This window comes from Gigantopelta aegis, chromosome 2 (assembly GCF_016097555.1).
Source record: "Gigantopelta aegis isolate Gae_Host chromosome 2, Gae_host_genome, whole genome shotgun sequence".
Lineage (NCBI taxonomy): Eukaryota > Metazoa > Mollusca > Gastropoda > Neomphalida > Peltospiridae > Gigantopelta > Gigantopelta aegis.
The window spans coordinates 2,932,943-2,948,834 of NC_054700.1; the positions used below are offsets into that span (position 1 = coordinate 2,932,943).

General features: G+C 37.6%; 1 protein-coding gene across 2 annotated transcripts in view; it reads left to right on the top strand.

Annotated features, from left to right (window-relative positions):
• Window positions 1-15,892, top strand: part of LOC121379786 (CREB-regulated transcription coactivator 1-like) — a 76,337-nt gene that overhangs the window by 40,130 nt on the left and 20,315 nt on the right. For both annotated transcript variants that reach the window (XM_041508441.1, XM_041508446.1), the window contains exons 5-8: window positions 5,739-5,836; window positions 6,546-6,619; window positions 9,926-9,969; window positions 13,585-13,909. In XM_041508441.1, the coding sequence (XP_041364375.1) occupies window positions 5,739-5,836; window positions 6,546-6,619; window positions 9,926-9,969; window positions 13,585-13,909 (541 nt within the window). The remainder of the gene's footprint in view (window positions 1-5,738; window positions 5,837-6,545; window positions 6,620-9,925; window positions 9,970-13,584; window positions 13,910-15,892) is intronic.

A 15,892-nucleotide genomic window follows, 5' to 3' on the forward strand; every position in this document is an offset into this window, starting at 1 on the left:
TCAGCTGTTAATCCTAGACATCTATAGCAGTAGACATGAAAGATAAATAAATATTTCAGCTGTTAATCCTAGATGTCTATAGCAGTAGACATGAAAGATAAATAAATATTTCAGCTGTTAATCCTAGACTTCTATAGCAATAGTCATGAAAGATAAACAAAAAAAAACACAAACATTTCGGCTATTTTTAAATTTCAATTTTTGAAAACAGAAGGTGAAACTGGTGTAAAACCCTTTTTGAAAGGCTGCAATTTAATGTCTGGTAATTCTGTTAAAACCTTTCTGATAGGCTGTAATAATGTCTGGTAATCTGTTAAAACCTTTCTGATAGGTTGCAATAATGTCTTTTAACCTGTTAAAACCTTTCTGATAGGCTGCAATAATGTCTGGTAATCTGTTAAAACCTTTCTGATAGGCTGTAATAATGTCTGGTAATCTGTTAAAACCTTTCTGATAGGCTGCAATAATGTCTGGTAATCTGTTAAAACCTTTCTGATAGGCTGTAATAATGTCTGGTAATCTGTTAAAACCTTTCTGATAGGCTGCAATAATGTCTGGTAATCTGTTAAAACCTTTCTGATAGGCTGTAATAATGTCTGGTAATCTGTTAAAACCTTTCTGATAGGCTGCAATAATGTCTTTTAACCTGTTAAAACCTTTCTGATAGGCTGCAATAATGTCTGGTAATCTGTTAAAACCTTTCTGATAGGCTGCAATAATGTCTTTTAACCTGTTAAAACCTTTCTGATAGGCTGCAATAATGTCTTTTAACCTGTTAAAACCTTTCTGATAGGCTGCAATAATGTCTTTTAACCTGTTAAAACCTTTCTGATAGGTTGCAATAATGTCTTTTAACCTGTTAAAACCTTTCTGATAGGCTGCAATAATGTCTTTTAACCTGTTAAAACCTTTCTGATAGGCTGCAATAATGTCTTTTAACCTGTTAAAACCTTTCTGATAGGTTGCAATAATGTCTTTTAATAAAATGTAGGCTGTAATAATGTTGGTAATCTGTTAAAACCTTTCTGATAGGCTGCAATTTAATGTCTGGTAATTATGTTGATACCTTTAATGTCTTTTAACCTGTTAAAACCTTTCTGATAGGCTGCAATAATGTCTTTTAACCTGTTAAAACCTTTCTGATAGGCTGCAATAATGTCTTTTAACCTGTTAAAACCTTTCTGATAGGTTGCAATAATGTCTTTTAATCTGTTAAAACCTTTCTGATAGGCTGTAATAATGTCTGGTAATCTGTTAAAACCTTTCTGATAGGCTGCAATTTAATGTCTGGTAATTATGTTGATACCTTTCTGATAGGTTGCAATAATGTCTTTTAACCTGTTAAAACCTTTCTGATAGGCTGCAATAATGTCTGGTAATCTGTTAAAACCTTTCTGATAGGCTGCAATTTAATGTCTGGTATTTCTGTTGATACCTTTCTGATAGGTTGCAATAATGTCTGGTGATCTGTTAAAACCTTTCTGGTAGCCTGCAATAATGTCTGGTAATCTGTTAAAACCTTTCTGATAGGCTGCAATTTAATGTCTGGTAATTCTGTTGATACCTTTCTGATAGGTTGCAATAATGTCTGGTGATCTGTTAAAACCTTTCTGGTAGGCTGCAATTTAATGTCTGGTAATCTATTAAAACCTTTCTGATAAGCTGTAGTAATGTCTGGTAATCTGTTAAAACCTTTCTGATAGGCTGCAATAATGTCTGCTAAAACCAAGCAGTCTAAATGTACATATTGACCGAAGAAAATGCATATATGTTCACGCAGGTCTAAGGAAGTCATTTTCTTTATGTTTGAAAGCACTATATTTTATTTATTAGATATATTTGATATAATTAAAACCATATTGTAAGGCAGTTATTCATTGCTTCCCAACCCAGACATTGTCATTGATCTGGGGATAATAATAAACATAAAATAAAGATATCAGGAGGAAGTTTGGTAGCTGGGTGTAAAAACATTGTTTCTTGGAATGTGCTAAAAAAAATTAATAATAATAAATTAAGTAGAACAGGTCAGCTTTTTTTTTATTTTTTTTTTTTATTACATTCCAGATAAAATGTTATATACATGTATACTCTTTTCACATACATATTAATAAATAAAAAATACAGAGAATTTGATTTAGGGTTGGCCCTTTTAATTTAAAATGTTTTATTATTATTGTGGGGTTTTATTTTGTAGGGTTTTTAAAGCTAGGCTTAGAATGATTTTTATCTAATTGGTCACATGTGTTTCTCAACCCTTTGCATCTTTCTAGTTGTTAGATTTAAAATAAACAGAAAAATATATATTGCTGTTGAAATACATATTTTGGATATGGATTGCCCTTTTTGCTATATTAATCAAAACAGTATATACATAACAACTAACATACACGCACATTGTAGCCTACTTGTTAGAATATTATAGTTTTAATCTTTAAATCTACAAAAACTGTATTGAGATCATATTATACGGCCTGGCTCTCAAAGCATGCAGTATGTTTATATACAGTCTAACTGAAACATTATTGGTAGTTAGTTTATATTCAAAATATTAAATATTATTTTATTTTGACAGCAATATTTATAGTTTTGTGTCACATTTCTGATTCATAATTTTCAACATATTTAATAAAGAGTTGATTTATTTAAAACATATTTTAAGTTGTTCTAAAATCTGCAATTTTCTTACTGGAGGAAAACAACTGAAAGCAGCGGCTGAAAGATGTGTATAGCTTGTTTTTCAGCAAAATGTTTTTAAAAATGTTAAAATGTGAAAAAGGTTTGTTGCAGTTAGATGAAAATCATTTGCACCATTTTTCAGCCAGATATCACGTGTATGTGTGCACTCCTACGCACACCCTCAAAGAATCCTACACACACCAGCTAGTGAGATAATATATGAGTGTTCCTCCAAATCATACCAGCACAGTCTCCAGATCCCAATCCCATTGAGTTCAGAATTTACTATTTATTTATTGGCTGAAGAAGAATAAAAGAAAGATATTATTCACTGTAGAGTAAGAATTATAATCATGTATTACATTATAAATAATGGAGATATCTTGGCAAAACAAGATGAATGAATGAATAAATGTATGAATGGATGAATGAAGTAAGAAAGCAAGCAAGCAAAGAATGAACAAATGAATGAATGAACCAATGAATTAACAGACATTTTTATCAATGCTGACATGTTTGTATTAGATTGGTTTTGCTCAAATTGAATACTGTGGTAGTAATAATAATAATATACATGTATTAAATTTTAATGCTCTTCTTCAACACCCAATAGCCAGTGTATGTTTTGTATTGGGGTGTGATTAAACATTCCTTCATGCTTTTCTTCAACACCCAGTAGCCAGTGTATGTTTTGTATTGGGGTGTGATTAAACATTCCTTCATGCTTTTCTTCAACACCCAGTAGCCAGTGTATGTTTTGTATTGTGGTGTGATTAAACATTCCTTCATGCTTTTCTTCAACACCCAGTAGCCAGTGTATGTTTTGTATTGGGGTGTGATTAAACATTCCTTCATGCTTTTCTTCAACACCCCCAGTAGCCAGTGTATGTTTTGTATTGGGGTGTGATTAAACATTCCTTCATGCTTTTCTTCAACACCCAGTAGCCAGTGTATGTTTTGTATTGGGGTGTGATTAAACATTCCTTCATGCTTTTCTTCAACACCCAGTAGCCAGTGTATGTTTTGTATTGGGGTGTGATTAAACATTCCTTCATGCTTTTCTTCAACACCCAGTAGCCAGTGTATGTTTTGTATTGGGGTGTGATTAAACATTCCTTCATGCTTATCTTCAACACCCAGTAGCCAGTGTATGTTTTGTATTGGGGTGTGATTAAACATTCCTTCATGCTTTTCTTCAACACCCAGTAGCCAGTGTATGTTTTGTAATGGGGTGTGATTAAACATTCCTTCATGCTTTTCTTCAACACCCAGTAGCCAGTGTATGTTTTGTATAGGGGTGTGATTAAACATTCCTTCATGCTTATCTTCAACACCCAGTAGCCAGTGTATGTTTTGTATTGGGGTGTGATTAAACATTCCTTCATGCTTTTCTTCAACACCCAGTAGCCAGTGTATGTTTTGTATTGGGGTGTGATTAAACATTCCTTCATGCTTTTCTTCAACACCCAGTAGCCAGTGTATGTTTTGTATTGGGGTGTGATTAAACATTCCTTCATGCTTTTCTTCAACACCCAGTAGCCAGTGTATGTTTTGTATTGGGGTGTGATTAAACATTCCTTCATGCTTTTCTTCAACACCCAGTAGCCAGTGTATGTTTTGTATTGGGGTGTGATTAAACATTCCTTCATGCTTATCTTCAACACCCAGTAGCCAGTGTATGTTTTGTATTGGGGTGTGATTAAACATTCCTTCATGCTTTTCTTGGGGCAGGACCTAGCTCAGTGGTACTGCACTCGCCTGAAGCACGATTGATCTAGGATCGATTCTCCTGTTGGTGTGCCCATTGGGCTATTTCTCATTCCAGCCAGTGCTCCACAACTGGTGTAACAAAGTCTATGGTATGTACTATCCTGTCTGCAGGATGGTGCATATAAAATATCCCTTGCTGCTAATTGAAAAGAGTAGCCCATGAAGTGGCGATAGCAGGTTTTCTCTTTCAATATCTGTGTGGTCCGTAAACATATGTCTGACGCCATATAACCATAAATAAAATGTGTTCAGTCCGTCGTTAAATAAAACATTTCCTCCCTTTTATGCTTTTCTTCTACACTCAATAGCCAATTATTTTAGGTGCTGGGATGTCGTTAAACATTCATTCATGTTCAATCTTCAAACTAAGGTCCAAGCATCATTTCTTGTAATTACTAAAAATGTCTACACTCTTGACACCCATTGGCAATATCCAAATATTGGTACAGTCTACGCTTGTTATCTGAGAGCAAACTGAGCTGTCTGCCTTTATTGAATTTCACCTTTGTAATTGGCTCACCACACCAGAAGTGAATTCTAAGGTGGACTACAAACTTGGCCTGTGTGCAGACATCTGTAAACATACACAAGCTAACAATATAGATATCAGCGCCTAACACTGACACTCCCTTCATTTCATTCGTAGTTCTCAAATGAGCAAGGTGTTGTTATTGGGTTAATTCCTCCTCTTTTTTTCAACGAGCATGTGCATGTATGTTGCTCACTGAGAGTACTTTTACTTTCTTGAGATTCAATGATTCAAGAACATACACAAGGTGTGTGTGATGTAAGGGTGTGGAAGGGTTTTTGGGAGGGTTGGGGGGTTCAGAAAAGGTAGAAGTATGATTGTTTTTCGGTGTGCTTGTGTTTACATGTGTACATGTATATCTGTGTTTGTTTGTGTGTTTTTATTTGTTTATCTTTAATGACACGTACGTGTAAACACATATACAACTATGTTTTATTTGTTAAAAAGACTGCTAATTGAAAACATCGTGACAGCTAATTCAGGGCAGTTTCTTTAAAGAAAATATTGCTCTGAATTTGAATTTACAGGTCTTTATTGCTTCAAGTGTGTTTTATTTTTTAATTTATTTATTTTAATTTTTATATATTTTTTAATTTTTCAGAACCCCCCCCCCCCAGCAAATCCCCCGAAACCAACTGAAGATTATGTCATGATTATCATAGATTTTATTGTAAACAGTAATTTTTTTTTTAAAACACACGTTTTATCTAAATTAATTTTTGCATCTTCTGTTTATTGTTTCTTGTATTTTTTTTTTTAGAACAAATTCTGACTCTGCGTTACACACGAGTGCGATGGCGCCCTCTATGAATAACCACCACTTGACGAGCCCGTCGACTCCGCCAACACACCGCAGAAGTAAGGCTGAGATCGGAATGAAATGAACATTGTTTTGTTTAAAGGAAGAGATTTAGCTCAGTCAGTTGAGTGATCCCTCGAGGTGCTTGCATTGCAGGATCGAACCACCTCAGTGGATCCCATTCAACTGACTGGGTTTTTTCTCATTCCAACCAGTTGACCACAACTGGTCAACGGCTGTGGTATGTGCTTTCCTGGCTGTGGGAAAGTGCATATAACAGATACCTTTCTGTATTAGGAAAAATGTAGCGGGTTTCGTCTTTATGGCTATGTGTCAGAATGAACAAATATTTGACATCCAATTAATCCATGCGCTCTAGTGGTGTCATTAAACAAAACAAACTTCTTTGTTTTGGTCAAAGTTAAAGTTTGTTTAAACAACACGAGGGCGAAGCGTACAATAGCTCAGTGGTAAAGCACTCATCTGACATGTGGTCAGTCTAGGATTGGGAGATTTCTCGTTCCAGGCAGTACACCACGACTGGTATATCAACGGCTATGGTATGTGTTATCCTGTCTGGGATGGTGCATATAAAAGATCCCTTGCAACAAATGGAAAAATGTAATGGGTTTTCTCTCTTAAGACTATAAATAATGTCAAAATTACCAAAGATTTGACACATAATGGCCGATGATTAATAAATCAATGTGTTCTAGTGGTGTATTTAAAGAAAAACAAACTTTTAAACAGACCTTCCTCTCTTTTCAGTTGCTGAAATGGTGGGTGAAAATGTTGCAGCTCAAGACAGCCTCAACATGAAATCTTACTGGGATCCCAAGAAAGTGAGTAGGAAGAGACATGTTCGCGTTTACACTGTGAATCTTGAACGAGAGACATGTTCACATGTACACTGTGAATCTTGAACTAGAGACATGTTCGCGTGTACACTGTGAATCTTGACCGAGAGACATGTTCGCATGTACACTGTGAATCTTGAACATTTTGCCAGCAACAAAGTACTGCGAAAACTACGACGGATTTTTCCAAGCACAATTCTTTTTCCACACAATTATTTTTGGCGCTCTCGCTCGGGCAATACATGAATCCTGACACTAGTTTTGTAAAATCAGTATGACTCACACGTGAGTGTGATAATTTCTTTATTATCCATATTCTTCCTTTTATTATTATTATTTTATGAATAGAGAGATTATTATACAAATAAAAAAAACCCCAAAAAACATTTATTAAACGAATGTCAAGATTTTTTATATTGTCCGAACGAGAGCGAGGGTAATACATGAATCCTGACACAAGTTTCGTAAAATCAGTACGACTCACACACGAGTGTAATCATTTCTTTCTTGTCCATAGTATTATTGTTGTTTCCTTTATGAATAACAAAACCCAACTTGAAATGTTTCAGCCACAACTAGAAGGAGACAACGAAATGACGTCATATTTTAAATGCACAGTCTGAACTAGGACTTGAGAAGCAACGTCATGTTATGACATCGCTTCCCACAATTACGTCATTACACTTGTTATTACACATGTGCTTCGTATGATTATTATTAACTTGGTTATGTTGAAGCATATGGGTAATAACAAGGACTGTGTCATAGTGTTTGAAATCTAACTAGTAGGAGACGACGAAATGACGTCATTTTCGGAAATGATGTCTTTTTGGTTGTGACGTCGATTCCTAAAATTACATCATTGGTTGATCGTATGATTATTATTAACTTGGTTATGTTGTCAGTCTTCCAATCACCCACTTGAAAATGTTACTTGTGGCATTGGGCGATTTCTCGTTCCAGCCAGTGCACCACGACTGTTATATCAAAGGCTGTGGTATGTGCTATCCTGTCTGTGGGATGATGCATATAAAAGATCCCTTGTTGCTAATGGAAAAATGTGGTGGTTTTCCTATCTAAGATTATATGTCAAAATTACCAAATGTTTAACATCCAATAGCTGATTATTGATAAATCAATGTATTCTAGTGATGTCGTTAAACAAAACAAACTTTAACTTTTACATAGTAGGCCCTATATTTACAATGTGTTATCAGTTGTAGTATGAACACAAATAAAAACATATTTTAAAACGTAATTCTTGGTGACACAATTTTCTCGCAATTTTCTAGGCCCTTTATTTGTTTCAGATTCAGGAATGTTTACCCTGGGTCTTCCCAAGACTGGCAAAGTCATAGGTTGGGCCCAGGGTGGACATACCTGAACCTTTATCGGATATTGTATTGAAATACATGTACATGCAAATTTGAATCGTGGTGTGTAACCATATAATAGAATTTTGCCTACCGGTATACACTGGACACTACCTGCGACTTTGCTAGTGACTGTTTGGAGTGGGGTGAGATATAAAGACGGTGAAATTTACAACAGATATTTAACAATTTGCAATGTACTCTACACTGGACAGATCTTGCTCTTATGACAATATTGTTATGACATGCTGTGATTTTGAAAATGCCGAATGTGGTGAATAATTGTTTTATTAAATAATAAATTCAGTTAAGTTTTGTATATTTGAGCCCATAGGGGTAATAATATTGATATATATGCTTCAAAAAAAGAAACGCAAAAGGGTACAAATGGGTTATAACTCCGATTTTATGTTTCCTACCGGTTCATGCTTTGTGAATATAAGGTCATTGCATGTCCCAAACACATTCCCACGGTTACATTCGATAAAACGCAGCTACTGTACAATAAAGTTCCAAAATGTGAATATTCGCAAAAACGCAGCCACGTGCAAACCATGTCACCACTGCACGTGCGTTGTCTGCACGTGCAACATGAACACCAACAGTATAAAAGTGCAGGGTGTTCGCTTGCCTGGCCTCTGTATCTGGCCGACAGTTGACAATCCAGGACATGCCACGTCTCAGTGAACCGCAGAGAAACAATGCCATCGGCCGACTAGACGCAGGCGAATCCAGAACGGCTGTTGCCAGGGCATTCCATGTGTCCCCAAGCACCATCTCCAGACTGTGGGACCGTTACCAGCAACATGGATCAACACGTGACCTCCCTAGATCCGGTCGACCACGGGTCACTACCCCCGGGCAGGACCGCTACATCCGGGTACGCCACCTTCAGGAACGATTGACTACTGCCACCTCCACAGCCGCAGCAATACCAGGTTTGCGCAGGATATCCGACCAGACCGTACGGAACCGCCTACGTGAGGTAGGAATTCGTGCCAGACGTCCAGTTCGAGGTGTCATTTTAACACCACAACACCGTCGACTCCGACTGCAGTGGTGCCAGATTCATCAACAATGGCCTCAACTGCGATGGAGACAGGTGTGGTTCAGTGACGAGTCCCGATTTCTGCTCCGACGTCATGATGGAAGATGTCGCGTGTATAGGCGTCGTGGTGAACGTTATGCGGCAAACTGCGTGCAGGAAGTGGACAGATTCGGCGGGGGTAGTGTCATGGTGTGGGCAGCCATCTCACACACTGGCAGAACTGACCTGGTCCACGTGCAGGGCAACCTGAATGCACAGGGCTACATTGACCAGATCCTCCGGCCACACATCGTTCCAGTTATGGCCAATGCCAACGCAGTGTTCCAACATGACAACGCCAGGCCTCACACAGCACGTCTCACACAGCACGTCTCACAACGGCTTTCCTACAGAACAACAACATTAATGTCCTTCCTTGGCCATCGATATCACCGGATTTGAACCCAATTGAGCATCTATGGGACGAGTTGGACCGACGCCTCCGACAGCGACAACCACAGCCCCAGACCCTGCCCGAGCTGGCAGCAGCCTTGCAGGCCGAGTGGGCCACCATCCCCCGGGACGTCATCCGTACTCTGGTTGCTTCAATGGGCAGGCGGTGCCAGGCAGTTGTCAACACACGCGGAGGCCACACCCGGTATTGACTCCAGATGACCTTGACCTTGGTGGTGTGTCCTATCACTTACTCACAATGGACTAGAGTGAATTGTGAACAATCCTGCAACATTTGGTAATTATCGGACTCACCATTCAATAATTAAATCAATTCTCCAAATGTTACCACAATGTGGTTTTGCGTTTCTTCTTTTGAAGAGTATATATACCTTTTTTTTTCTTTTCTTTTGAATAGTTTCTTGTTTTATCTTTTAGCTTGTACAGTCAAGACCGAAGTCATGTGAAGTTCCAAACATTAAGTAAGTTCAGCTGTGATTTTTTTCTCAACATTCTGAATGTTTTAGTTTTTTTTGTTTTTTTTTCCAAAGTATATTAATCCCAGAAACAAATTTGGTAGTGTCAGGGTTGAGGGCCCTGATATTACTACCTTACAGTCATGTCATAGGTTAAAAATTGTACATAATATATAGCCTGTAAATATATAAGTGTATATATAATATAAATACATAGAGAATATTTCATGTTTTTTTGTGAAATATGATTTATATCTCATCGAGTGAAGTTTGCAATCATATCTCACGAGTCGCGCAAGTGCGACAAATGCGATATGATTACAAACTTCACAAGCTTTCGGAAGATAACACTTTCTACAGTGACGATAACACATTTTAGAGTGAAATAGTGAAATTTTCTCTCTAAAATGTGTTATCGTCACTGAGTGACTGATATCACTTTTATTTCACTAAATGTTATATAATAAATATGTGTATATACAGTGAGACCTCAATAATCTGGACTCCAGTAGTCCAGAAATCCCACATTCCGGACACCTGACATACACAACAAAGTTTCCACTATATAAATGTGTTCGTTAATCTGGATATTCAGCTTTCGGAACTGGACGAACACTATCCAAAACAATTTGTAAAAATATAAAGACAATTTGCCTCACTTGACCGGATGTAATTTCTTCCAATTGATCATTTAACTAGAAAAAAGTGTATAACTTGCTCCGAGTTCATTCAACCATGGCCAGTAAGCAGCAGTATCCACCACCATGGCCAGTAAACCCCAACAGATAATTAACGTGCCAAAGGTTAGGTCTCAATCCGCCGAGTATGTTTTATTGTTGATTCTTTGTTCGATAGTTTTCCTGCAAGCGCGACGAGTGTGATATGATTGCAAACTTCACGAGATGAGATACAAATCATAGTTCACAAAAAAACATGAAATTTTCTATTTATTATATAACTTTTGGCAATTTACCTTTATTTTTAAAATGCCAGCAGCAAAATAGTTCCGGCTTTCTGACATGTGCCAAAGGTTAGGTCTCAATATGTTTAATTGTTGATTCTTTGTTCGATAGTTTTCCTGCAACGTGAGAATGACATGGCTCACTGATCTAGCATACCGTTTTGTATAACTTTTGGTTCACCTTTATTTTTTAGCAAAATGTTAATCTGAATGTGCCAAAGGTTAGGTCTCAATTTAAGACTGATTCTTGTCAGTTTTTTTCCTGGTAACAACATGATCTGTATACCGTTATTTTTGACACATAATCCTTTATAAAATGTAATCAAAATTTAAAACTATCATTGGTAAAACATAACTGTATATTATTTTTACACTAATCCCAAGAAATGAAAATATCACAAAGTACACCCTTTAAATTTAAAGAAAAATGTCCGTACAAATAAATTTTAAAATTCAAAATCTTGTTAAGAAATGACTTTTAAAATTGAATTGTTTTCTTAAAATATTCATTTAGAATTATTTGTCATCAGTATATGTTTTGATAAAAAAAAATTACTCTGTGTTTCTTGTGTATATTTTGACAAAATATATTTTTAAGTCATATTTTTAATGTAGACCCCTATTTTGACACAATATATTTTTTCTCCGTAATATTTCTAGTGTGTTTTGACTCCATCTGTTGTTAGTTATGTTTCCAAACGTTTACTAATTTCTTCCAAAGTGGCTACCGAGAGACTTTTGAAGCGCATGTTCTGACTTCACATATACATTGGTCCTACTGAACATCGCTATGGGTACACACTGAACATCGCTATGGGTACACACTGAACATCGCTATGGGTACACACTGAACATCGCTATGGGTACACACTGAACATCGCTACGGGTACACACTGAACTATAAACAACCATCTAATACAAAAACTGTTTATCATCTTTTTTTTTTTTTATCCCACTGCCTCTTTCCTTTCACTCCTTTAAATTCCATCTCATTTCTTCCCGATCTGACAACTCCCTTCTTTCGCTGTTCACCACATCCCAGTCCTTGTCTCTCCAACCGCAACAGGTGCTTGTCTATTGTGGCTATCCGTGCCACACACCTGACATTCCCCATCAGCTTTTAGCTGTGGACTTAGTCTGACCACTTTGGAGTGTGTTTAGTAGTGACTTCTGGCATTGTTAAGAGGCACTTGTAGCCACCTACTATGCTCCCCTACTACCGTTAGTTAGTGCTGTGGGTCAGACCAGCTTTATTAGTGTTAAAGGACGAGGAAGCCAGGTGGGTGCAGGGAAGTACACAGAGACTGCACCCATAAAGAAAGTTGAGACAGATAGGCAATGGTGTGGACAGCTCAGAAGACACATTCCCAGTCTGGAGCTCCACGCAGTAAGATGTGTTTGTTTCGCGTGTGCACACTGCACGTGCTTTCGTGTGCTCGACTTGGGGGTCCTTCTTTTCGTTGTTTTTGTCAGCGAAATGAAGTTTTCTACTGGGATGTATGCGGCCATTGGAACTGATTGAACGCTGGAACGCTTCTCGTTTCGACAGCCTGCACCACCAGGTTGGATTCTTTTTTAGCGAGATCCCTTGCCTCCACGTCAATTGTCCGTCTGACTGTCGACTTGTTTTTTTCGTGACTCGTATGACGGCCATTCTGCAGAACGCCACGGTTGTTCGCGTTTAGTCTCTACATGTCCGAGCCTGTCCTAGCAGCACTGGAAGATTGACCGCCCCACTCTAAGAAGAAATAGGAAGCGGGGTCGGCCCCTACTACTCTTTTTCTAGACTTTACCTTGCTTTATAGTGATACCATCTCGTATCCTCCGGAGTCGGGCCCGTCCACACCACTATACCAACCCATGAAGACTGGACTATACCCTAGTCTGATACTCTCTCTCGTTCAGACGGATCCGGCTTCTCAAGATCTGTATTTCAGCACAGCACTACACCTTCAACGTCTATCGACTGTCAATCTAGGGGTTTTCTTGACGGGATGCAACCCATCTCGTCCCTTTAAGCTGTGCACCCAAACGGCCTTAACGAGGCCACTCGCGTGGACATATCGATCGGACTTTAAACTTTTAGATCTGCGTTCAAAATTTTATGTCGAAATTACTTCTTTTTTAAAATATTATTAAATAGTCCGATCCTCTCTTCTTTCTCTTATTTAATTTTGGACTGTCCTTCTAAAATGCTCCAAATTATATAAATATTCGTTTGAGCAGTCAATTCTTTTTTATTTTTGGCTTGTAACCTTTTAATTTTTTTTATTTAATCTAATAACTTCTTTACTAATTGCTATTTTCAAAAATCTGCCCATTTTCACCCCCCCCCCCCCCTCCCCATCCCGAGTCAGGCCACCGATCTTATCGGAGGTCGAACTTGGGATGGGCGTGTTCGAAACCCTAGTGGTATATGGGCACGTTAAACTAGTTATCATCATCATCATCAGAAGACAGACAGGGTCGAAACCGAATGAAATCGTGGGAGAAATTGGAATTTTTTTTAATATTAAGATAATGAGAATGATAGACAGAAGTTGATACTTCTGGCATTGTTAAAAGACACATGTAACCACCTACTATGCTCCCCTTCTACTGCCGGTCATTAGATAGTGCCATGGGCCAGACCATTTTATTTTCTCTCTTTCTCTATGTAGTATCTACCCGTCACCGCAGAGTGAACAGGAATCGAACAACATTCACATCCCGATCTCCAACAACACTGGCTCCCTGCCTGACCTGACGGTGCTGCACTTCCCGTCGCCCCTAGCAACGCCGCTGGACGTGGACGGCGACCAATCGTACGTGACGGGCACGAGCCCCGTGAACCTGTCGCCGACCAACGCCCACCACATGAACATGGGCTCGCCCCAGCACGCCAGTCCGCAGAGTCCCGTGCAGAGACGCAGACACGTACAGGCCGTGCCCAGTCCGCTCGTACTCAACAACGCAAATCAAATGCAGATTCCTCTCTCGCCACCGGTACGTCGACAATTTACAGTTAAAGTTTTAGTTATTTATTTTTATTTTTATTTTAACTTTTTTTTACATAAAGTCTTGTGTGTATTTTGTGTGCTTGAATGCAGATTCCTCTCTCGCCACCGGTATGTTGACAATTTACAGTTAAAGTTTTATTTATTTAGTCTGTGTGTATTTTGTGTGATTGATTTTTAAAAATTTGTTTAAAAGAAAGTAAGAAATGTTTTATTTAACGACGCACTCAACACATTATTTTACGGTTATATGGCGTCAGACATATGGTTAAGGACCACACAGATTTTGAGAGGAAACCTGCTGTCACCACTACATGGGCTACTCTTCCGATTAGCAGCAAGGGATCTTTTATTTGCGCTACCCACAGGCAGGATAGCACAAACCATGACCTTTGTTGAACAAGTTAAGGATCACTGGTCGGTGCAAGTGGTTTACACCTACCCATTGAGCCTTGCGGAGCACTCACTCAGGGTTTGGAGTCGGTATCTGGATTAAAAATCCCATGCCTCGACTGGGATCCGAACCCAGTACCTACCAGCCTGTAGACCGATGGCCTACCACGACGCCACCGAGGCAGGGTTTTTTTTTTTTTTTTTTTTTTTTTTTTTTTTTTTTAAAAGTCCAAATATATGTTGTTTTGTCAAGTGAAATTAAGAGTTAAGATTGTTTTTTTATTTATTTTTTTTATTCCTCGACAGTTTAGCTTTTATTTATTTATTTTTTTTTTATTTTTTTTTTTTTATTTTTTTTTTATTTTTATTTTTTTATTATTATTATTATTGTTATTATTTTTATTTATTTTTTTTTTTTTATTATTACTATTATTATTAGTATTAGTATTAGTATTAGTATTATTAAAAGTGTGTGTATTTTGTGTGATTGTTTGGGGTTATTTTAGTCAAGATATGTATTGTTTTGTCGTGAAATTAAGAGTTAAGATTGTTTTTTTTATTGTTTTTTTAATCTCTCACCACCGGTAGGTCGATATTTTAGGTTGAAATTTTGTTTGTTTTGTTAAGTGCGACATATTGATAATTTTATTTCTGCCCACCCCTATTAGGGCCATAGCTAGTGGGGGAAGGCAAAGAGGGCAGTCGTCCCTCCCCCAACATTTTTGTTACTGGTTATTTATATTGACGTTTTAAGTACGTAACTCCCTGAAATGGCTGCAAAATGGTATTTCAGAGCCTCCTGATTTCACAATTTCCTGCAGAGCATGTGTCTAGTGTCTTGTGACCTCCATACTTGTGTTCGTTCAAGAAGTCATCTGCTCCCCCACCGCACAAAACATCCTAATTGCGGTCCTGCTTGCGTCGGACATATGGTTAAGGACCACAGAGATAACTAGATAGAGAGAAAACATACTGCCACCACTCCATGGCTTACTCTTTTTTATCAATTAGCAACAAGGGATCATTTATATGTACTATCCCACAAACAGGATAATACATACCACATCGTTGGTTACACCAGTTGTGGAGCACTGGCTGGAACGGTGTATTTACATATACCTCACTGCTACTCTTTTTTTGATTGTTATTATAAAAGTCAAAGTCAAGGAATTGCAATTTAAAGGATGGTGATTATTGAGTGATTGATTTGTAGTCAAGTTTTTTTTTCCTAAGTGTTTTGCAAAAGTCAAAGTAAAAAAAAACTAATTTTCTAAAAAAAATGAAAAATGTTTAAATTTAAAAAAAAGAAAAAAAAGATTCTATTTGTTGCTGTCTTTTCTATCAATGAAGTGTTATTTAGTTGGAATTTTTAAAAATTAAAACATTGGGGTTTCTTCAACCAAAATTTTATGTTTCTCTCTTTTTCTTATTGTCACTGTCAGTATATAAAAATCAAAGTCAAATAAGTGATATTTAGAACAATATTGCACCCCTCATTTGAACAAACCGCACTTCTTCCACTCTCACTCATACACACACACACACACACACAGTTGAATCCTGTTGGCTCGAACCCATT